Here is a 24,716-nt window from a genome sequence, read left to right as displayed (position 1 = left end):
AACCACAGCTACATCCCTGTCTAGTGGCGATGGCTGTGCTACAGCTTAGACACAGCATATGACCGGCATTTCAGTTAAAAAAACATGGATCATTTGGTTTTCCGACTTGTTTTAATTCTAGTGCTGGGAGGGTTTATGATTATGAGGGTATTATGATAAATAATTTCCACTACTGCCATTTTTTGCGCTGGCAGCACCTATGTTCTATTCAAACCAAATGTGATCCAGTGTTTCCAGCGCCAACTTAATTTTGTCGCAGCGCTCTCAGTTATAAACAGTTCAACTTTTGAAATGCTGCTGCGCTCATCAATGTCACTTCTTGATCACCGACCAATCAGAATTAACAAAGGGCGGGACTTCTGATATCTGCTTTGTCAACAGTAATGGCGTAGGTCCATAAGGAGGAGTTATCACATCCCTATTTTCGAGGTACAATTTCCAAGTCTAGCTGCTGCTAATGCTAAGACACCATTTCTATAAATAGTTTTTACAGTTTCATGTGGAAAAACCATTGAATGAAAGCAAGTGTGAAGCATACAGAGCATTTTAAAAAAGACCTGATAGCCAGTACTTATGTAAACGGAAGTGCTGCGTGACAATTTTCGTGAACTAGCCACAGTAAACGCTGTGGGAAGCGCTCTGAAATTGAGGTCGTGGGCACTCCCAGAACAAAAAAAACACCATAGTGGGCCATTTATACTAGCTTTTACACAATCTTATGTTAAATGAACTAATCTGCTGTAGTACTTTTGAACAATGGATCTCACGGTGTCTTTCTTTAATCTAACATTCATTTAGAAATAGAGAGTTATCTTTCAAGCCCTAATGTTCAAGAGTAAATAGCATTAGTCTTAATTATATCTGCATATCCTACACGTTTTAATCAGTGTCACATTTATAGAGCCTCATTTGAGATTTCAAAAGAAATACTGTTTACATGTCCAGAACATTGTCTGTAGTCTTAATAAAGAAAACAAAATTACAAACATAATAAGTAGTAAAAATTCCAGAAGAAGATTTACATACACAAACAGAAAAAAATACACAGTGTCATATAAAAGCACAGCAGTGACAAACACATCCATGAATAATCCGTACTTCCGCTCTAATGACCCCCTTTTAATCACTTCGTCTTGTTAGCTAGCTCGTTGGCTGCTAAAAGCAACAGTTGAAGTCGGAAGTGTGCTCGTCTGGCCTTCGTGTGGCCCCTGTGATTGGGAGTAATTGGTGAAACTGGTCTAATAGGAGAGCGGGGTCGCAGTCTGTGGGATGTGAGCCTGTCATAATAACAAGCAACAATGCGATCATTTCATTTCCTTTTCACTTACACATCACCTCACTTCACATGAGACAGGATAACACACACACAGACAGACACACACACATACACAGCAGGGGACAAGGTTAACGTTGGGCCCCATTTATTTCACTCCAACAATGACTCTAAATAGCCTTTCAAAAGCGGAGACAAAAATAATCGAATCACACAATTACTGCTGGGCTTCATTCTATAGTTAAGTGCATTTTTATTGTGTAACGTTTCTTTTTCCCCTGCACCCTCTCCCACCCCCCTGGTATTTTTCCTGCCTCCCTCTGCAGGCGTTCTCTCCCTGCCACTTCTCATCTAATACGGCTGTAATTAGGTTTACTCGCACAAATCAGATTTCCCCAATTGGGTTATCCTCCTCTGAAATTGGAGAGGTCTGTGGGCCGGCATGGGTGGACAGTTAATCTGCTTTTGTTAAGCCCCCCTGTTGGTTTCTGCAGCGGCAACACGAGGCTGTGCCAGTTAGAGCGTTTTTTACCTGTCACTGTGGACATGACTCGTAATTTAACCCACCCTCACACACAAACACACGCGCACACACACACACATACACACACACAGATAGTACACGCATCCCACCATCTGCTCCTCCTTGTGCAAATAATGACATTTGAATCGAGCATTAACAGGCTTAATTACTTTAAAATTGTCATTTTAATTTACACTGATATAGTATTGATCACACAGGCAGAGATTAAGGCCCTCAGTGGAGCGGTTGATGTGGAATTAAACAGGGCCGGGTCCTCCTGGGGCCTGCCTGGCCTGTCCTGCTGCAGCCAGAAGAGGAATGACATCCCCCCCCTAATGAACTGGCAGCATGCGCAGACATGAATTTCAGGCCCCGCTGGAGAAGGAGGGAAATAATGGGGTTTGGGGAGCCATGGCGGGTTATTCATTCACTGCCATGCACCAATTCTCTTGTGATTCATCCCCTCAGACCCCCGCTGCCTGTTTGCCTGCCACGCTCAGCCCGCCTGACCTTTCTGCAGCCTAAAGTGTATATATATATATATATTTATATATAACCCCCCCTCCTCCTGTGAGAGCACCTCACTCACACCAGGTATCATGTACAGAGGGAACAGAGGGACCTCAGAGAGGTGGGGGGACACCTGCAGCCATCCTCTAGTCCAAACATCCCCCTAGTCGAGGAAGAGTCGCTCTGCGGTTCTTTCTCTGAAGGAAACACACACACCTTCCTCTGGGATTGATCTTCTCGCTAAGGCACAGTGTCACGCACGGCTGGTTAATATCAAGGGAGGAAATCGTTACATTAAATCTGAGCAATTTCTCCCCAGTTTGAAGAAAGGCTCCTGTGTTGTGGGGTAATTACAGCAGTAGAAACAACCTCTTGACACCTGTCTCCTATGAACACACTCAAACAAGTGCCTTTAATGACTGGCTCTCATAGTGTGAAGCCAAGATAAAAAACAAACCTGTATGCAGGGATAATTCTTGTTAGAAAAATGTATACTGTTAAAAAAAATGTTGTGGAAGTAGGAGTAATAAATGTTGCAATAATTGCACACCCAGCATATACAGAATAAGTCACAGGCGTGTGACATGAATGCACATAAAAAAAAAATTCCTTCACTTTATGCCTGAGCTTTAAGAAAGGCTGTTTGAAACTCAAGCAGGTGCACTCTACAAGACACTGATTTCAGTGATAAGCAGTGATTTCTTCACTCCTTTTTGTACAGACATTTCTACAGATTTAAATTATATCTTATATTGTAGATGATGAAAACCCCAAATTCTTTACAGTTTTACACTGAGGTACGTTGTTCTGAAACTTTTTGCTCACGCTGTGTCTCACAGTCTCTCTTCAATCTTCACTCCTGAGAGACTCATCTTCTCTGGAATACCTTTTTTTAATACCCAGTCATATTTACTGGCCTGCTACATTTCAACCATATTAGTTGGGAGATGTTCATCTAGATATTTTTTAAGCAGTGCACAACTTTTTCAACATTCTGTTGTCCCTGTTTTAACATTTTGAAAACGTGTTGCTGCCGTCAATTGAAAAATGGTCATGATTTGCATAAATATAAATCTTCAGTTTCAACATTGTCTTTTCACTATTTGCAATTCAGTATAGAGTTCACAGGATTTGTGAACCATCAAAATCTGTTTAACCCGCATTGGTGGTAGCTCCACCACGTCTGGATTCACATTGTTGCAGCTGTACATTAGGTCTATGTTTCATGCCCTCCTCTTCGTCTCTAACTTTCTCTGACCTGTCAGGAGCTTTAGAAATGATTTATGGAACCAGGCTCACATCATGAAACTAGACAGTGACAGCTCTGTGGCAAAGTCAAAAACAGAACCGAAGTCTGTGCTCGCCCTTGAACGAGTTACCTACCTGTGTTTCCTGAGATGGCCTTAAGGTCCCACAGCAGATTGAAAGAGTGTGTGTGTGTGCTTGTGCGTGTGGGGTTGTTTGTGAGGTTCTCATTTGATTGCATTACCTACGCGAGGTGGAAGCCATCTTGACGCTGAAGGCTAAACAAAACAACAACCTTTTCTCTCTCTCCATGACGGATATCAAGACGTCTCCAATACGGGTAATGGACTTGGCACGGCTCGGGTCGGCCGGGCTTTGGGCCTCCTGTTGCACTCTGTCATCCAATCACCTTATTCTAATGCTGCTGCATTGTTTAGTCAACCAGCCGTCCATTTACATCAACCCATACGCACACGGCCACACCACACAGGCACTTAATAGAATTAGCAGGTATTGTGCAGCACATTTTAAACACATAGGGCTTTTTAAACACACACACTCAGTCACTCCACCTCCCCCTCCACGCTGATGATCCCTCGCTTTCTGTCCCAGTAATGGCATCACAAGCTCTCAATTCAGAGCCTGCCTCTCCTCTTTAACCATCATAACTCTGCCCTACATAGACACTATATTCAGATCTGTAAAGGTTCAGCCAATACTGTTGTCATGTTTATGTTATGTACTACATATTAATAGCTCATAAAGCACATTTGTTGCTTTATTAAATCATTTTCCTCTCGTTAGAAATCAGGAAGCCGCAGCTCTGGACTGAAACAGCACCTTAATTATGGGGCTCATAATTTCATAATCTGATTTGGAGGAATGTTTGAGAGTCTGTTCGGCTAGTTGGCATAAAAAAGAAAACAAAAAATGAAGCATTCACGTGGCTCAAAATTCGTAGTCATATGCCCTCTCTTGCCCTTGGCTGTGTGCATTATTTTCCTGCGCAAACATCAACACTCCAGGGACATCTTTTTAAACTAATTATTCTCATATGCTTCCCACTTTGTGATAAATACTCCAAATAACAACAGAATTGTCTTAAAGCCATGTTTTCTAATGATATTGAATGAGGCGCATGTGTTCGGAGTGACTCATCTTTAGGGTCACAGGAAATGAGCAATCTCTTTGTCCCCAAGCCGCCACCCCCTGTTAAACTATTACCAATAAAAACAGGCGCACACTCCCTGTCGGAGGGTGTGTCTGCCCGCTGTAATAACGAGGGCCTTCCTCCGTCTCCCATTCTGCAGCCGATTGATTTTTGTTAGGAAAATTAATGCAGCGGCTGTGAGGTTCTGGAGGTCAGAGGTATACGGCTGCAGCAGATGAGAGGCGGAGCCGGGTGAACAAACAGGCTGTGGGACCTCCAGAGTCCGCCTGATGAAACTTACCATGCATTTGTTTGAGGGCGGAGCATGCTATAGCTTATGATGTATTGTCTCCATGCTGTTTCATACAAACATCAAAACACACCTCCTATGATTGACCAAGGAAGTATATGAGCTCATTTATTGACTACACTCATTCACCCAGTGTTTGTGGTGTGTTGCCCTTGTTTGAAGTCGCATGATCTTTGTTTGTTGTGTTGATAACAGTGAGACACAATACGGTTTAGTTGTTTAGCCTCCCCCCCTTGAACACAGAGGATTCATATAACTCCAAGTCTGCTCATACTTTGTCCGTTGAATATTTACCCTTTGTTTCCATTGGCTGCAAATCGTAAAACCTACTGCATGTTACTTTCAGCCATCACACCCACCTTCATACACTTATGGATTAGGCTGCCATACATTGTAACCATCAGTACTGACTAATCCCATTCATACACATTCAAACACTGATGGCTATGCCACCAGGAGTCCCTTGAGGTTCGGTCTCTTGCCCAAGGATGTGAAGCAGTTCAGAACAGGCGAAGACGTGGACTGCCATAGCTGAAAAAGGATCTCCTAAACTTTAGGAGACTATCAAATCTACTACTAAGTCATAGCTACCTCTATATCAATGAACACTAAGCAATATAGGAACATGACAACTTTACAAACCATGTCTCAAAAATAACCCCTCAATGATCATCACTGATCAAATTTAGATTTTATGCAGAGGTTTGCAACTTTCCAATCACACAGACTCACTAATTAAATCAATGAAAACACAGAATAAAAAGCGTCACATAAAAAATCTGTCACATACTAATGCTATTTGGCTTCAGGATATTCATGTTAAGCTGCCGCTAACTTTAGCTAACCTCGTAAGAATCCCTGGCCACCATGACATGTTAGAATTTAGGATGTTCTGAAACAACTAATTTCCAAGTTTTCACAAATTTAAATTCTGATTAACTTACTAGTCTTAAGGAAGGAAAACATACAAAAGTAGTCAAAATTAAGCTACATTTATTTGTCATAGCCAAACACGGGATCACAGAGTCTGACGGTCAACTGTGTAAAATTGGTTTGCTGGTTGTGCTACCATTAGCAGAGCTAGCACCATCTGCCTTCAGTCTGTGCTGGTTCCACATTGCATTTCCAGTTCCGTGTTTGAATGCCAGTTAAACCAGACACAGCCTTGTATATAAAATGTAAAACTTTATCTTCATTTTCTAGTACAAAGTACTTCCAAACCACGCCAAGAGATCTAGACATTAACCAGAGCTACAGTGTCGGCAACTTTGTGTTTAATACTGTAGTAAGTCAGATTCCAGCCAATGTCTGGTATTGCCACACAGCGATGTCAGATAGCGCTGGTGGTTTGTGTCCATCAGAGAAAACCCTGGTATTGATCTTAGCTATCAGGTCATCAAACTGGGCACTAGTTAGCCTGGAGTAGCTGGGAGCATCGGAAAAGTTGATCCAGACACAGCTCATGGAAGAGCAATCCAGCTGTGTGCAACTCAATGTCTTGGCTATGAGCCAATTGCTTCTTGATCTACCTAGAAAGGCAATACAGGTTTTGTTTAACCAATCCATAACCCAAGGAAAGGGTTAATTATGGTTATGATTTGCTCTGCCCTTGATGTGAACTCACCATGATATTTTAAACTTGAGACTTCTGTAGGATGATGTAGGAGTTTGGTGAACACTGAACTAAAAATAAGGAATGAAAAGTCAAAGCTTTGTGAGCTAAATCTAATTCAACTGACAAAACACAGTGGGGTGCAACCTATGAGTTTGGGGTGAATGCAGATTCCTTCAAAACTTCAGTTCATGACAAATTCAGCTGGTGTCCTATAAGCAAAGCATAACCATATTTCAGCGAGTAATTCTCCCCAAGTGGGAACCAATCTAACACAAAGGGTGCCCCAGTCAGCAGGGTCCCTGCACAAGTTCAGACCACAATGGCACTCTGTGTGCAACACGCTGTGGCTAATTACCAGCTCATTAAGGGCCGCTCTAATTAGATTGGATGTTATGCTCTTTCAGTTAAATTCAAGCTCTTAATTTTAACTGCCTAATTACATTTCTGAGGAGAAAAAAAAACACTTTTCAAAGCGCCTTGGCCAGCTGGAAACGAAGCAATTCTCAGAAGGTAGGGTTACAGAGAAGTGAATCTATGAGACTTCAGGAGCATTAATCCGTTTAATGAGCTTTAATGAGAAATGTGAAGATAATCGTTGATACCGATGATTGGATAGAGCTGATATCGCTCTATTTCTGGTTGACTAAATGGAATTCAAAGCTTTTGGGCGAATGTAGAACAGAACAGCTGATAAACTTTCCAAACCACAGTACACCAAGATCTCAAACAAGTAAAAAACTGTCATGTTTAGAGCAGACATTTAGAATAAAAATATTTCCAGTAGCGAATCTAACAACTCAGGTTAGCAAGATGTACTCATGAAAAACAGCATGTTGTTTAAAATGTCAAAGTCAAAGAAAGAAAATACTAATACATGTAAATTGATTTGCTCATGTGGAGAACAAAACGAGAAGAAATAACCTTTGCTTTTAAAGAAGCTTTTTTCAGATATCTTTAACTTGTTCATCGCCTATCTTGAAACCAGTCAGTGATAATTATCTATCACCATCTGATGACGATAAGGAATATGCCTCAAGTAACATTCTAGTCATTCTTGGGTAGCCAGCTGTTAGCATTAAATGATTAGCTCCTGTTCTTGTTTGTGGTGAACCTTAGTTTAAAACGATATAGTAAACTACACAGTGGCTTCATCCTAGTTTTAAGTTAAAGCTGAAAAATAAAATAAAGATTCAGATTCAGCAAAGTAAAATTGTCAACTTTTTTCTTTTTCATGGGATTCTTCTGGACTGACCATTGAATCACTGACTTTAAGAAGGCGGCTGAAATTTTATTTTATCCCATTTGTGATCCATTTCAGTTCTGTCAGTCATGGGTTCCTCTAATTGACGACCTGGAGTGTTCTGAAACATCACAAAAATGTAAACCCAGTGATAGAGTATCATATGTTGTTCACCACACCTCAACTCAACTGTCTCAACAGGTCAAAGGTCAAAGAAACAAGGGTTATCACTTCCTTTATGTGTGCTCTGCTACATCTTAATGAGGCGAAATCATGTCTCACATTGAGCCTGATATTTTTCAGATAGAACAGATGCATTGTACATTTCTTATTCTTCTGTACTCAATGTACAATACAGTACCACCTGGTCATCTGCCAGTAGACAGAGGGGCGACCCCGCAGCCCTCCTGCGGACCTGCATGGGCCCCTGCAAATCCTCTTTTCTTCTCTGTGGGTGTGATATTTCCAGGAGAGCAGACGTGGGTCGGCTGCCACTCTGGCCCTTGGCACCGACCTCCATCAACTAAAGGCTGTCCTTTTTAAAGAGGGGCCAGAAATGGCCGGATGCTGTGATTGTACGGATAAAAAGAAACATCTGCGCAAGAAAAGTCCTCCGTTGTTCGCTCTTTTTTATTTATTATTATAATAATACAATAAGAGGGAAAAAAGCCATGACATAATTTCTTGTTATCTAAGAAGCTGAGGCTGCATTTACATTTGCTTTTCATGCAGCGTCCATGTGCTCTCAGGGGCGATGCACTGGAGTATAACTAAGCTAGCATGCAGGATATCCAACCATTTAAATCAAGCCTCTGGGAATTTTACATAACACATCATTGGCGAGCATTGGTTTTTACATAAAGACAAAGAAGGCCACAAAGAGCCACCGGACGGGCGTCTTAGCCTGAGACGAGCCACTGCGTGTGTTTTTGCAGACTCCTCTAAAGCTTCACGCTCCTGTGCTCACTGTTGTGCTGCGAGAACGCCTCTGCTCATACCAGACACAACGCAGACAGAAAGCTGCTTATTTTTTTTATGATTTTTCTGAACTGAACCCTCTGCTCTGACCGGGTGACTGCTCAGCTACATGTTCAGAAGAGCGCTCCGGGCCCGAGAAGACACTGTAGACCTCCATCGATTGTCTCCGTGCAGAGGAGCTGTCATATTTAATAGATGTTTCACTCGCTGGCTCGTGATCTAGACGATGTTGTCTTCATTTAGGAAGAGTTGTGTTTGCACTAAGGGAGGAGGAAGGGCTCCTGATACAGAGGAATGAGCTCCTTCCTGATAAATTCTTCTCACAAGTGACAAAGTAATGCCACTAAGATGTAGCAAACTAATATATTTCATTATGGGACTCTGCGATGGAGCTGTATCTCATTGGGCAGCCAAGGATGCCACTCTGTCAGCACAAGGCCACAGAAGCGAGCATCATGAGCGAGCTGCAGGCGGCACGGGACAGAGTCCTCTGAACTGGACACAAGCTAACTGATTACTTTACAGCTCTGACAGATTCCCAGCATCCTCAGGGAGAGTCGCTCAGTACTGATAAATTGACATCCAAAGTTGCCCATGTAACTTATCACTGTAACCTAAACATTGACATGTGGTTGGCTAATTTAAAAATGCAAGGTAGTATGCACAGGAGAGGTTACATTAGACTTTTATAGACAGGGACTTACAACCACCACCACAATCTATCACCGCTGAAGACACCTAGATGAGTTTAATTTCAATTATTTTTGTAATACATGGACAAAAAAAAATAGATTTTGCATTTATAAGAGAGAGAAGATGAACAAAAAAAACATTTGTCGGTTATTTTTTTATTTTCAAGTCACACAAAGTAGATGGATTTATGTTTTAAGTAATCGTGCGTGTATATTTACAACATTTGTCATCAGTCAGTGCGGAATTCAGTGAACAGAAGTCAGAATTAACATTTATGTTAAGTCTGGGCGCAGATTTAACCTAATGTTAAGTTGCATGCTCATAACGCCGGCGGCCAAGATTCAATTCCAGCCTGCTGCCCCTTTCCCGCATGTCTTACCCCAACTATGTCTCAGTTTTATACCCTATCCACTGTCCTCTACCCTATAAATACAGGTGTAAAAGCCCCAAAATCTAACTTAAAGTCTGACCCCCATTCCGCTGAAACGAAAAAGGCCCCCACCATCCAAGTTGGTAAAAGATTTAATCCAAACCCGGAATAAACTTAAAGATCCACTGATTACCTCATATCTTCTATGGCCATACATCCTTGTTCAAGTTGTCTATGGTCCATCTTACCATGTAAGAGCAGGATTTGGCTCTTTATTCTATCTCAGGTAGCACAGATGCTTACAGTGATGGGAATGTAGGTTTTTTGCATAGACTGTATAAAATATGGACGTAGTATCCGTGACGTCACCCATCTGTTCCTGAGAGCTGTTTTGAAGCAAATCGACGGCAGCAGCCATATTGGAAATGCGGAACTCAACCAGGCAGAGTGTGACGTAGTGTGAGCCTCCTAGCCAATAGCTATGTGTTCCCGACTGGGAGTCACGTCAGTCATGTCCTTATTTGGGCAAAACTGGTAATCTTAATATCTTCTGAACCGTCACGTTAGAAAAAAATTCACCCCCCGTACAGTGTGTGCCGATAGAGAGATTAGCTTCATAGGGCCAAGCCGTTTTTTGAACCAGGCTGTAAACAAGTTTATTAATGCTGCAAAGATCTTCTTTTTCCCATTCATTTCTATGTGGTTTCCGGTGGATTTTCAATGTATTGCAGTTTATAACACTGCTGCATTGGCTTCATCGTTTGAGACCGGAGGTTGCCGCTTGGTTTTTTGTAGCTTTCCAGCTCATTTGGCTCAGCAAATTCGATGCCCAAACGCCTCTTGATAGTACCATTTTGGACTGCATTTTTTGTGACTGACACTTACTCCAAGAACTGAGATATTCAGACCAAAGCTGTTCTTTGTACCAGGCTGCAAACATGTTCAGTACCATAGGTAACTTCATGAGAGCTCTAAAGAGGTTTCCTTGGCTTTTGGAGTCAGCCTCAAGTGGACACTTTTTGAAACTACAGTTTTTGTACTTTTGCGTTTGTCTATTTGTTTAGCACTGAAGATTGCTACTTGCTTGAGAGACAGTAAAAAAAATAAATACATAAGACAATTGAAACAGCAATATATTTTACCCACTGCTGCCACCAAGTAGAGTGGATGGTCTGCTACAGATTATGTCAATGTTTTGTGAGTGTCAATTAATCAACATTAGGTGAGACTGTCCCATTCGTAATCAATCAAATTGACAGGCTTGTGTTGTTTTGTCTTCTCAGCCATATTTAAACAATGCAAAGATATTCTGTTAACTTGACCCCTGGTTTAGAGTAAGAATAACGACCTTGAATGAAAGAAAACAAGTTGTTCAATCAGCTGGTATAAAAACTTTCCAAACTTCTGTACAGTCTTTGTTCAACCACAGCGATCAGTTAAAATTACATTGCTTCCACTTTCCGTGCAGCCTCTATAATCCTAATTCAATTAATTCTTTCACAAATGAGACCACATGAATAGGCGCAATATTAAATCAGATAATAACACAGATTGATGAACAGTCCATGACAACATTAGCGGCCTCTCCAAAATGCAGAGATGAAAAAAAAGGAGAAAATCAATGGGCTCATAGACCTGTCATTTGCATGGGCCTCTTCCCCTAATGGGAATACTTCTACAAGCGGAGAATTACAAGCTGAAATATTCTTTTTGATTATTGGACATCCATAGCCAAATATGATTTACATTAATGAGCATAAGTATATTAAATGCATTTTATCCCCTTGAATCCGAAACAATTGAATAATGACTCTGGCAACTATGAGGGGAGGTAATGTCACTTTAATTACTAATGGGTGCCTCGATTGTTCAGACTTTGATTTTGCAATCTAATAAGGCAAATATTCATCATCCTTGTATCCCTTTTTAAAATGATGATCAGGTCGAGGCCAGACAGCAAAGTTATTTAAAGAAAGTGGCCGTTTACCAAACTGACCTCTGAGATCAACGGTTTATTTGAAGATTGCTTTCCAAAGATTATTTTTGCTGTGAAGAAAGAAGAAAGGGCCTTTCATGCACATGTCCAATGCACTTAGGTCTGAGAGGCTGACCTTGTTAGCGGGGACAGACGCTGTAAAGTTTCCCACAATAGTTCCACATGCTGTTCGTCGCTGAATGTTGTGTCCAGTTTTAGTGCTGCCTGTGGTCGGGGTATGATTAAATTGTGCACAGTGGTTTTGTGACCGGAGCTTTATTATGAAGTTAAAGAACAATGATAACAAAGCATTGTGTAAATCCTGAAGTCACTCGCCTTAAGAGAGCTCTGCTTAGATGTCTCTGTCCTGTGCTTTTTCTTTAGCTTGAAACAGAGCAGGAAATTCATGTATGACAGGATCAGAGTGTCTAAGATATATTCAGAAAAATTATATTTGAGTATTTTAACTTTTAAGAGATTTTTTCCCACTCAGACTTTGGATGCAGTGTGCACTTAATCAGAATGATAGTTTTCAACAGAGCAGAAGGTCAAGAAAAAAAACTGTCTGATAAACAGATTACAAGTTGGCATGATGCACAACTCTGTAACTTGTTCACACACCCTGCAGTTCGAAAGATAGGTTGTTTTTGAGGTGGTAGAAAATTAAGATTTTGGGTATTATTCTGAATCATGATTGAAGAGCTGCCCAGGCATTTAAGAGTTGCTTTACGTTAATCTGAAAGACTCACGTTTAAAAAAAAAACGTCCTCTTCAGGTCCCATAATAAGACGGGTCATTCACCCAAGAGAGAGAGTATTGCATTGGATCCTGTCTCCTAAGCAGTCCTCTTTATCACCACACCCCCACCCCCACCCCCGTGGTCTTCAATGCAGTCAGGGTTTTGTGACATTTTTAGTTGCAAAACTGTACAGAGATAACCCTGAAGACATTTAACATACTGTGACAAGTTAACCTTAGAGTTAAATCAGGAGAGTTTCCCTTGATTTGAGCTAAAAATTTGGTGCGGGGTCAAATGATTTATACAGTTATGACAAATATGCAAGTGAGGCTTTGCTGAACATTCAGGTTTTTACTCCTGGTGTAAGTAGGGACATCCTAATCTAGCTACTTGAATCACACCTGGATCCTGCTTTAGCCTCATAATGTTGTCCACTGTCTTTGATCCGGTCTCTTTCTCATTAAATAGCTTCTTTTAAGTTTCAGACTTCCCATACATTCAAAGGACACGGTGCCCAGCCTCCTGAGGAGGTCAAAGGCAGTAAAGGCCCCACAGGTGTAATCCCATTTACTTCCATCCTCCGCTTTTATGTCCTCGTTAAAAACTGCTGAAGTAGCAACATGGTATTAGTAAATACACTGATGTAATACTGGAGCATTAATCATTATCTGTGGTTACAGCAGATTGGAAAGGATGCATTGATTTAGATTCAGATTGTTATCCTTGAATTAGGAAACTTTCTTACATGTTGCACATTTAACATCAAAGCCTTATGATTTTATTGCTTGATCAGAAAACATGAATCTAGACCACTATCTCTGAAAATAGAAGCTAGGTGCTATTACTGTGTGCGTCTCGTATGTTAAACAAAGTTATCGGAGTCTTCCATCTGGATTACGCTGAAGAACCAATGATGTGGTCCCGGCATTGTAAAGCAGCTCTTTTAAAGTCTGAGTCATATCATGTATGCGCATATTCACTTTTCCTTTTTTGTTGGATGTCATTGCTGTGATGGTTTTATTGCTTTAGACCCCTCTGCCGGGCAGGTTAGAAGAGCGGCTGCACGACTGATGAGCGTGGCAGGAAATTGGCAGATGGAAGCATCCATTTCACCGCTAATTAGGGGGTCCAGCAGCCCGCCGACTGACAGGGTTCAACCGGGCAATGTAGTGCCTGCCAGCTCCCATCCCGTGCGCTTTATAAAACGCTCTTTAATTCCCCGGCACAATATCATTAACTTTGTAAGTGGATGAACACAATGGACAAGCAATTTAATTAACTTCTAGCATTGAATGTTGGAGGGGAGACTAAATGAAATTAATGCACAATATTTCCCAGGGAGGCAGCCAACCTTGGGAGTGGGTCTGGATTGTTGGCAGGTCAGGCACTGCCGTGGGTTTGGCCAATTATGCCTTGTTTAGACCCATCCATAATATTTTCCTCAAAAGAAAATAAAATCAGTGGTTTTGAGATCAATCATGAGCGCATGTCGCTCTGCATTCTGGGAGATTTTAGAATAATGAAGTGGAAGCCAGGAAATACTCTGCCAAAAGCCTCAGGAGTCTGCAGAGCTAAAATACAGATACGATAACTGATCCATACAGAAGAGGGGATTACTCGAAATAGACAATCAATAAAGGGATGGAGAGGGGTTGGGTTTGGGAAATGTACTTAATACTGTGGTTTCCTATTATAGATCTGGGCATGGAGAAGTTTGCTCATCCATTGCTTTGGGTATAATGAAATATCTTACCGGTTGGAGGCACTGTTCTGAAATTGTCTGCAGTTTCACAGTCCTCAGAGAAATCCTGATGTCTTGCTTTTCTCCCAAATGTATCTTAAGTGCCACCAACACATTAAAGCTTTGGATTGTAAGATACAGTAGATGCCTTTGCGACTTCCATTCAGTTATCCATCCTCAGAGGGTGAATGTCTCTTTGAAATTAGCTGCCTTGTGCTTCAAACTTTTATAACATTCAGTGAAAATATCTACAGGATGGATTGGGAATAAATTGGGTAAAGTAACACATGATCCCAAGAGGATGAATCTGACTACTTTGATAAATCCTCAACTTTCTTTTATGTCAACTCTGAGGTGAACATGATGTGTTTTTAGCAAAATGCCTCAACAAATATACCAGAGATAGCAATGTAGAAATGTTCTCTGCTCTCTGTGTTTTGAGAACAAATGATTAAATGTCATCACTCTTGCTAGTTGGTACCAGAATTATTAGTAGGTTAAAAAAGAAGCTCATATTTTTATTATTGTGGCCCAAAAATGCTTATGTAAAAGCTATAGCATAGCCAACTACACTAGCTTGGACCTTATAGGCTGTAGTTAAAGTTTCATATGACCGCTCAAGCAAAGCAATGTGTAACCAGCAGAGACATGTGATACAGTTGTAGTGCAGCCACCCACCACTAATGGGCAGCAGCTAGTGGGTGGTGATATTAGTTTAAACGATAATCTCTTGGTTTGAGTTTTTTAATAAGGAATTAAGTTTCTCTAAGTCTAAAACATGTATTGGTAGAGGCATTGATTGATGAACAAGCTTTTTTTTGTGTGAAATGCCTTAACAATGTATCTATTTTTTACATTGTTGTTCTTTTTTAAACTCTGCCTAAATAAAAAATACAAATAAATGAATAATAATTATTTACATATACAATAATATTTAATAATGAAATATTTTATAATAATATTTTCTTTTATTATTATTATTATTATTATTATTATTATTATTATTATTATTATTATTATTATTATTATTATTATTTTATCAGGGCCCAGGCGATACAATGCAAGGTGCCTGTCAGAGCTCCATAGTGCTTGGTCTTGCAAAATGTTTCGGTGATGTATTTAAAATCAGGTGGAGTTGAACCTGGAGCCTAACTCTGACGTTGGTTTGGGACTTTCTTGTATGTGGATTCAATTGGCTGAAGCACTCCCAAGTAATTTCCTGTGCCTTTAAATTTGACATAGAAATACAAAGTTTGGTAGGTAGATAAAAAAATCTCCAAACTTGAATGAGTTCCTTGGAGCGAAAACCTGAGCCCTGGGTGCAGTAGAGCCTGAGACACTAAAACGAAGCGGTAGTTGATATCTGACCATCTTTGTTATGCTGATATCAGAAGCTGTTGAGTTGTCATGAAAGTCCATTAAAGTGGCTTAGCAGTCAGGTTTGCTTTAAAAAATAAAACAGGATTTTTTTGTTTTTGACTGCAGTACTAGTCAAGTGCTCTAGGTGTTATGCAACTATTTAGATTGAGAGGGATAAATACAAGTCATGCTTCACAATGTAGGCCAAAACCAATTCCCTCGCAAGCTTTGCCACGAGGTGAAAGTCTCGGGGTAGAGGAAGAAATTGAGGAAATAAAACTTAAATCTTAATTACTGGAACAAATCAGTACATTTATGTTTCCCTGTTCCATATCTTTGAACTGTCTTATTTCATTCCCTGGATCCTTATTCTCCCCTTTACAAACACACACACACCAATACACACCCCAGAGACAAGAGCTCCTTCAGGACGTGACTGATGGCTCCAACACTCTGGGCCGCTTTCAAATCACAGGAAGTGACAGAGGAAGTTTTAATGAGAGTTTTGTCTGTGTATCCAGTCAGGCCTTCCAGGCAGCTGATGAATAATAGACACTGTGGCTCAATACTCTGAATACTCAATCAATGGCACTGGGAGAGGGCCTTGGCAAACACATATGGCAGCTCAGGGTGGGCGGTGGGCTCAGGAGGGGCAGAAAATACTTCTCCATCTGTATCTGCGGCCTGAAAAAGCATCTCTATTGATGCCGCTCACTTTTGTGCTGCCGTGTTTTCCTTCCCTGGGATGACAAACAGGCTGTTTGTGCAGTATTGGAGATTTGTGCAGAGAAGGTGCTCCTTGAGCCCCAGACACTGCATATCAATGGCTCCCTCGCTGGGACACAGAGGACTGAAACAGATATGTGCACTCTGACATTCCCATAGCATGCTGCTCTATTGTGTGCTGCAGGATTCAGCCTCAACACTCTGATTTGAAGTGGAATTCAGCCGCTGTTTAGTGACTAATGAGGATATTATGCAGCTATTAGTCAGAGCTCATGTCTCAGCCTCCTCCTCTGAGCTGTTTTGACACAGCATGTGTTTTCTGATAGATCGTAACACCATTTCTTCATGACAGCTCATCTGATTGACCTTTGCGATAAGACTCTGTGTGCGTGTGTACATTTTCGACTCGTTTTGGTGCTTGTGTTTCTATGTGCGGGTTTATGTGGGAGTGTGACATAGCTGTGACGGATGAGAGGACTCCAGGGATTTCTGAGCAATGAGAAATAAACTGGAAAACAGCCCATTTTGTCTCTGCTGCCTGGAGAACAAAATGCCACAGAGATATTCCTCTGAGGTGGCTGTAATGTGCCTTGGAGTGAACATTAAGATCACCCTGATCGTGGCACAAGTAGTGTATCACTTTAAAGAAAATGCTCTTTGAAGGTAATAGAGTTTTATTATAAATCCTTTTATATTCACCAGATTAGTTTCTGAAATCTCAAAACATGTCAGGAGTGCTTAACCCTGAAAGAAAGGTCGGGCTTGCCTTTGTGTTCCCAGTGAGGCTGCAAAGCTGTTGAAAATAGCGCTCAATAAATAACATTGCAATGTGCATTGCAAAAAAAATATTACAATTAAAAAGTAGAGTATACTAATGTGAAAAATCATAGATCATTTGAAAATATGAACAAGACACAAAGTGCCTAATGTCTGTGTCATAACCAGTGAAGTGCTAAAAATAGAGATTAATTTCTAGCTTCTTTTAAAATAGATAGATTTTTATAGTTTAGAGAATTATTCTGATCAGGAAAATTATATTCAGCCATGTCTTTTGAGTCAGTTTCCCATGTCAGGGTGCTTTGTGAGTGCATCATCTCTCCCGTTAAAACACTCACACACATTCATCACCATGCTGCACAAAGCCATCAGCCTGCACTCTGTAGAACATTACCCTGTACAGTACAGTGACACTGTGATGACACCTCAGTGTGTGTGTGTGTCTCTGCTCTCCTGGGACCACACACTCTCCCTCTGCACAGATTGGAGGTGAGACCTTGAAGAAAAATTATTACTTTTATGTTTGCTTTATGGCTCATTTTTCACATTAAACGCAGAAAATCTATGTGGGGGTCACAGAATTCCTGCTTCTGGCTGCAGCCAGAACTAATTTTTGCAGCCCTCTGTATCGATAAAGCATTCAGAGGAGCACAGTATGCAGGCTATGTACTGCTGCTCGCAAGTCTCTATTTTCCAGCAGCCAGTCTATTGGGACTTGTTCAGCCCGTATCTGCTGGGGCTTTTGGAAATGTCAGCTACACACTCATACCAACACACACCCGTGCACAGCAGGCATTGTGCCCTTATCTGTGCGGCGGATACAAGCTGTGATAAGAGATAGCACTGCCAGGACGAGTCATAAACCGGCCTTTATGGTGCGCTTATTGTCTTTCCGTCTACAATTACGGTGATTACTCATCTCCCCTCTCTCCCCACCCCGCAGCCCCCACGCTTCACTTAATAGACTGCATTTTACTAATGGAAAATTAAGTAGCCACCATGGCAGCGGGGTTTATAAATATGTAAAATATACTTTTAATTATTTCAAGTGAATCTGGCAGCTAATCAATAAAGAGGGACGTGACAAACATACGTTTGACACGGACCATTGTGGAGCTCGGGGTAACAGATAAGCTCGGCCTGTCAGCACAGAGAGGCCATAATGAAGATTTTGAGGCTGTCACGTATCAGACAAATGGATTAATTGGGCCCTGCTAATATAATAGCTTCTTCATGAGGAGTGCAGCAGTGAGGAAGAGGAGGGAGAGCAGCTGATGTCAAATAAATATTTATCAGGGTGCAGGGTTAAGTAGATTTTTGCGATTACATGGATAGCCACTTAAGCAGAGCTGTTTATCATTTATTTGAGGATTGATTCATGCTGATTTGTTTAATGTCATAATCATTTAATTTTTTGTGAGGGTCTAAGGAGGGATCAACATACTCTTTAAGAGAGAGAGGGAGAAAAAGAGAGACATAGGGAAAGAGAGACTGTCGGTTTAAATGAAAGTGAGGGGTTTCATAGTTGAGATGTTTTAGTTAGTTGACTGATAATTCTTATTTTTACTGTTGAAGACTCATTGCAGGTGTGAAAGGGCAAGTTTTCTGGAAGGTGCAATAAAAAAATCACATCTGTTCCTCCCTTATTTAGTCTTCTTTTTTTCTTATTATTACTCTTTCTCTTGGTCTTATCCTCAATTACTAAAGAGTTGTGATGCTGTGTAAAAGGTTTGTTAAAAAATATTTTGATGGTTTGCAAATCATTTTAACCTTAAGTTTGATTGAAAATAATGCAATGACAACATATCAACACGCTGAAAGAAAAAAATTATAATGTACTACGTTGAGTATATAATTAGGCGCCAGCAGCATTTTTCAAAAAAGTTGGGACAGTGACACCAAAATGCTAAAAAGTTGTGTTATGCCAAAAAACATAAACACCTGGAGGAACATCTCCCAACTAATTAGGTTAATCAGCGACAGCTTAGGGACCGGACTGGGTATAAAAAGGACTCTCGAGACAGGCTTCGTCCCTCAGAAGTAAAGTTGGGAAGAGTTTCCCCGCTCCTTAAGAGACTGCGTGAGCAATTAGTTCAACAATTTCAGATTAATGTTCCTCCTGCATAAAACTGCATGGAATGTGATTTCGCCATCTATAGTTGTATCCTTAAAGTATTTAGAGGATATGGAAAAATGTATTTACAAAAGGGACAAGGCCAAAAACCAATACTCGATAGCTGTGATCTTCAGACACTCAGGCAACACTGCATCAAAAACAGACACAACTCTGTAGTGGAAATCACTGCATAGGCTCAAAATCACGTCCACAAACCATAAACACTGTGCTACCTCAACAAATGTTGGTTAAAACTGTGCCATGCAAAGAGGAAACCATGTCTGAACACGTTTTGTAAATGATTGCTACTCCTCTGAGCTGGAGCCTGCTTAAAGTGGACTGAAGCAAAGTGGAAGACTTTCCTGTGCCTGACAAATCCAAATTTGACATTCATTTTGGAAAACATGGACAGCGCAGTTTGAAAATTGTTATCTATGATGTATGGGGATGCATAAATACACATGGTATTAGTAGCTTACACATCTGGGAAGGCTCAATTAATGCAAAACAATATATACAGGCTTTGGAGCAACATATGCTGCCATCCAGACAATACCGTTTCAGGGAAGACTTTGCACGTGAGACAATAAAAAACAACATGGCTCTGCAATGGAAGAGTCTGGGTGCTAAATTGGCCTGCCAGTAATCCTGATTTGACGCACTTTTAAGATATTTGTCCATCATGAAAACAAAAACACAACCAAGTATGCATAGTAAAAGAAAAGATAATAACGCTTTACATCAAATTGGATATCAGCATATATTTTTTATAGGACAATCCTTTTTTTGGATTTGTTGTCTCTGTACTATGTTCAATGAACAGTGCAATTCATTTATGAATAATCATATTCTGATTTTATCAACATTTTATAAAATGTAATAACTTTACCGGAATTGGGCTTTTAATCTTTCTTCTTCTTTTGCCTAAAGTTTTTGTTGTTGTTGGTTTCTCATCTATATCGTCCTCTATCTGTTTTTTCTCACCCCATCTTCTCCTTTGCCAAATGCTGTCAGTTTAATTCTCTTTTCCTTTTTCGTTTTTTGCTTTTCTTCTTGTTTTTGTCCCCTTCTTTTTCCCATAGTAGTAGATTGATGACCATTTCTTCTCCTTTCCTTCTCCTTCCTTTGTTATTTTTTCACTCTTCTCTCTCTTTCTTTTTGTTCTTCTCCTCCTCCATCTTCTTCTTCTCTCTCTTCTCCTGTTCATTCTTTCTTCTTATTTCCTTCCCCATGTTCTTCTTATTCTCTTTATTTGCACTTTCCTCTTTTTTTCAGTTGGTTTATGAATTGTTTATTACATATGACCGATTGATTTGTTTGTTTGTTTGTTTGTTTGTTTGTATGGTAAGAAAGGGGTGAAAAGAAATCTTTGTTTTGCCCTTTCAGTTTTTAGATTCTAAAAATAAGACACAATCCATTTTAAATTCACTGACAGACTGCTAAATCTATGAAATTATATTTAGATTTGAAGACCATCACATTTAAAAGAGCAATCATTGCTTTCATTGGATTATGTCTGAAGTATTTCTTTGATTAACTTATTGTCCATTTTCTCTTAATAATAATTAAAAATAAGTGAAATAATCCAGTTTCCCATCAGAAATATGTTTACCGTTTTTTTGGTTCATTTTTCTGATCAGCTTTAACCACTGAGATTTTTTATATTTTCTCCTTAAAAGCCATTGATCAAAACCTTTTGCATTTAATGCTTTTAATGTTGTGCGTCTCATCTAGCACCTGAAATCATTCATTAAAATTTTGCCTCTCAATGTCAAACAAATTGATTAATCAAGTTCTTATTTCAGTGCTCACACTTTGACTTTCCAGAGCAATCGCTGTTCAGAAATTTAATTTCTAATAGAGAGGAATATATCATTTTTTCTCCATAATTCCTCATATGTCATTTATCTGAACAGTCATTCTTACTCGAGTAGCTGCTGAAATATTTCCACAAACAGCAGCAGTTAGCATAGTGGCAGCGTTTTGACAAATAGCTCAGTTTTCCCTCCCTTGCTCTGCTTTCATATCCATCTCTGCCTCTCAGTCTGTTGTCGGCACTTAAAGGTGAAAGAGAACATAAAGACGAGCGAGCACAGATCTGTGCAGGGGGGCCTTCCTGGAAGCCGTCCTCTCGCTATGGGAAGCTGTGACCTTGATTTCTGCTTCGCCCAACACTGCAACACCCCCCTCCATACCCCCCTTTTCTCTGTCCTCCGTCAGAGCGGGAGAGGGTGGGGGGGGGGTTCTGCAGGGGTCCGGGTCACCAGCCGCCGTTCTCATCAATTAAATGTGCGACAGTGTTTTCCGTCGGCTGAACTTATATGTCAAGGAGATGGGCAGGACCTCATGTTTGTGCTTTTGACAAATCAGCAAATGTTTAATCTCAAGATGTGCCGGCGCTCATAAATAATGCAGAGAGCGGGCCAAGCCGGCCCAAACTGTCCCCTAGCATGCCAGGGGAGAGGCGTCTGCAGGAAAAACCCTCCAGACTAAATCCTTCCTCATGCACAGAGCCTTTTTCTGCTGCAAAAGTCTCCTCCCTCTGATCACACTGCTCCGACCTCCCTGCATCACTCCCTCTTACTGTACCTGAGTTTGCAGATACCATCTTTAGCTTCACATCTTCTGTCTGACCCTCTTTTCTAACTGTGGTAGAGGATGCAAAAGTTTACATAATCTTTTTACAAGAACAAGTATAGATACTCTGTGACGTCCGCAGTTTCTAAAAAGGTGTTATGAAGCCCAAAGATGGCAGTCACCATGTTAAAATGCTAACTCCAACTAACTTCTGGCTGTTCTAGAAGCAGCTAAGAGGTGAAGTGGAGTTCATAGCCATACCCACCTGGCAAACAGCTTGCACTTACCTGCCAGTCAAATCAGTCATTCATTAATAATGCCTTCTATGTATAACTGTATACATAACCCGTAGCCTTAAAATAATCAAATGGATGAGGAATTAAAAAAATTCATCCCCTGCAGAGTTTTTACAAATATTTAGAGGGTGTGTACAGGGCTGTAAACATGAGATTCCCTTGGCTTTTGGAGACACTGGAGAAACTTCAGTGTTTGCCCTTCCACACTGGCAATGTCTTCACGGTACAACGTTTCTTCAGAGATTTGCGTGTTGAGTTGACTAAACAGTTAAAGTTGACACCCTCAATATTCGGCACCAGTTAGCTATGGAATTATTGATATTTTTATTATTGGAGGCCCAAAATGCCAGTCAAATGTTGTGGGTAAGCACCTGCAGCTAGCCAAGGCTGTAGCTCTGGTTAATGGTTATTGCCATAATGCTATAATCCTCTACTATACCTGGATGTGATCAAGTACAGATAGCATCTTGTTGCATGTAGTTTCTTCTTTAAAGTACAGATAAAGTTGTAAGTAGGCAAGGGGTACCAAAAGCTGGTGGTGCTAGCTTTGCTAACTTTAGCCACACTCAGCAAACCATATTGATATTGTTTACCCACAGACTCTGTGATGCTCTGTTTAGCCATGATAGAGAAACTGTTTGCGATTTAGATTTTTCGGAATGTTTTCCCTTCCTATGGACAACTCGGTTAATCAGAATTTAAGTTTCTGAGTCCCTTTGAGAAATGAGTCCCTTTGGAACATCCTCAGGTAAACAAAATATTTCATAAAAATACAAAATTAAGTACCGATAGATTATATCTCTACTTAGGATGTAAACAAGTATTTGTACTTTGTTGCTCTCCTCTGTATACTTATGTTTTATTAAAAGTTCTTCTCCACCCTCTTCCTCTCCCTTTGAGGGCAGAAGGAGACAGAATTATCCTGAGCTAAGAGTCTGCTGCTATCTGGAAGACAGAGCGGATTGAGGCTGAGCTTTGCCTCCGTTTGCCCTAAATGTAAAAAGGGCGACAGAAAGCAGTGTAGCGGACTGTGAACCGCATCAAATCCCCTCTCTGCACCGCTCTCACTCCTTCTTCTTCCCACACACTTTGATTGGCTCGTCCCCCGACTGGGAAAGTTTCCTGATTGTTCACAGGGAAAATTAAGATTTTAAGCCTATTGAAGTCGATCTTTGCTCGTTCAAAAGTCCATCTGAATGTGTCCTTTGAAAGCTCAGATTGTTGACTTGACACATTAGAGGAGTCTGAGCCCTGAGCGTACTGTACTCCGAGCACAGTGCACCTGTTGTTGTGTAGCTGATGGTGTGTAGAGTGTTAAAGAGCACAGTTTATTAGTGAGGCATTTTGGCGTTGGGTCAACGGTTTGTACACTGAAAACAATAGCGGTAAAACTTCTGCGAGTTTCTCAGAAACTGGTGAAATGGTGTAATTAACTACGCGATTTTTTTCTTTCCGTTAGTTGGCTGCTATGGAGAACCCCTTAGATATCTGTGCAATAAAATCTATGTATGTTTTGTAATTATTATTATTATTTTTTTTTTTATTTAACAGCTGTCCAGTGTCATATAAAAGGCAAAAATCTAAAACAAATCTTAGACACAAGAAACTAAGTTGAACTAAGGAGCAGTAGCTCAGCTCTTGGCCCCTCCTAATGTCCTATATGAGCCATAAAGTGTCACAAAACCCAAACTTTTCCAATAAAACTGCTTCCTGTTTGTGTTCTTACCCTTTTCTATTTTCTTAACCTCGAATTAAGAAAAATACAGCCTCTATATCTGGTTATATAACATGGATGTCTCACATTTTGCTATCTCAACCAAGTTAGTCTTTGCTACAGTGCAGTGTTCGTCTTTGCAACTTTAAACTGTCGTTGCTAGCTCAAGACAACATTTGCATTATTACTTTGAAGGCTAGTGTTTTGTAGAAGATGAAACAAGTTGATTTTCTGGGAGGCCTATAAGCCGCATTTTCGGAAGCTCCAGGGGCAATACCATCGATATCGGAAGAAATACAGAAGTAATATAAGATGCACCTTTTGAATTTTGGCAAAAATAATGGATGTTTTTTTAAACATTTATTTACAACATATTGGTGGCAATTAGATAGGACAGCTGAAGAGAACTGTGTGGAGTGGATGGTGGAAAGTAGGGAATGACACATGGCCGCAAAATGGACCAGCAACCCCTGGTAGTGAGGTCTAGAGCCTCTGAACATGGGGTGCACTCTTAAACTGTTCGGCCAACCTGCGCCCACTGCTGGAAAATGTAGTGTTTTTGCCCAATTCGATTTTTCAGCTGGTTGGGGACTGATCCGGATTCGTCAAATTTGAACTTCTGCCAATTATACAAAAAAATAACTAAAGGCTCAATCTCACAAATCCTTTTTTTTGTCTCTCTCTTGCAGGCTCTCGGAAGTTTCTACTTTATCCACGATTCTTTGAAAAATATCCACCAGTTTGATTTCAAAGGTGAGTGTCCACCATCAAACACACACACACACACAC

At 40.6% G+C, this 24,716-nt stretch overlaps 1 protein-coding gene across 2 annotated transcripts in view; it reads left to right on the top strand.

Moving 5' to 3' along the window:
- Positions 1-24,716, top strand: part of LOC117811363 (inositol polyphosphate-5-phosphatase A) — a 205,130-nt gene that overhangs the window by 91,701 nt on the left and 88,713 nt on the right. For both annotated transcript variants that reach the window (XM_034681599.1, XM_034681601.1), the window contains exon 5: positions 24,617-24,680. In XM_034681599.1, coding sequence (XP_034537490.1) covers positions 24,617-24,680 — 64 coding nt within the window. The remainder of the gene's footprint in view (positions 1-24,616; positions 24,681-24,716) is intronic.

This window comes from Notolabrus celidotus, chromosome 4 (genome assembly GCF_009762535.1).
Source record: "Notolabrus celidotus isolate fNotCel1 chromosome 4, fNotCel1.pri, whole genome shotgun sequence".
Taxonomy (NCBI): domain Eukaryota; kingdom Metazoa; phylum Chordata; class Actinopteri; order Labriformes; family Labridae; genus Notolabrus; species Notolabrus celidotus.
The sequence above is the reverse complement of the archived record's forward strand: the minus strand, read 5'-3'. Positions and strand labels throughout refer to the sequence as shown.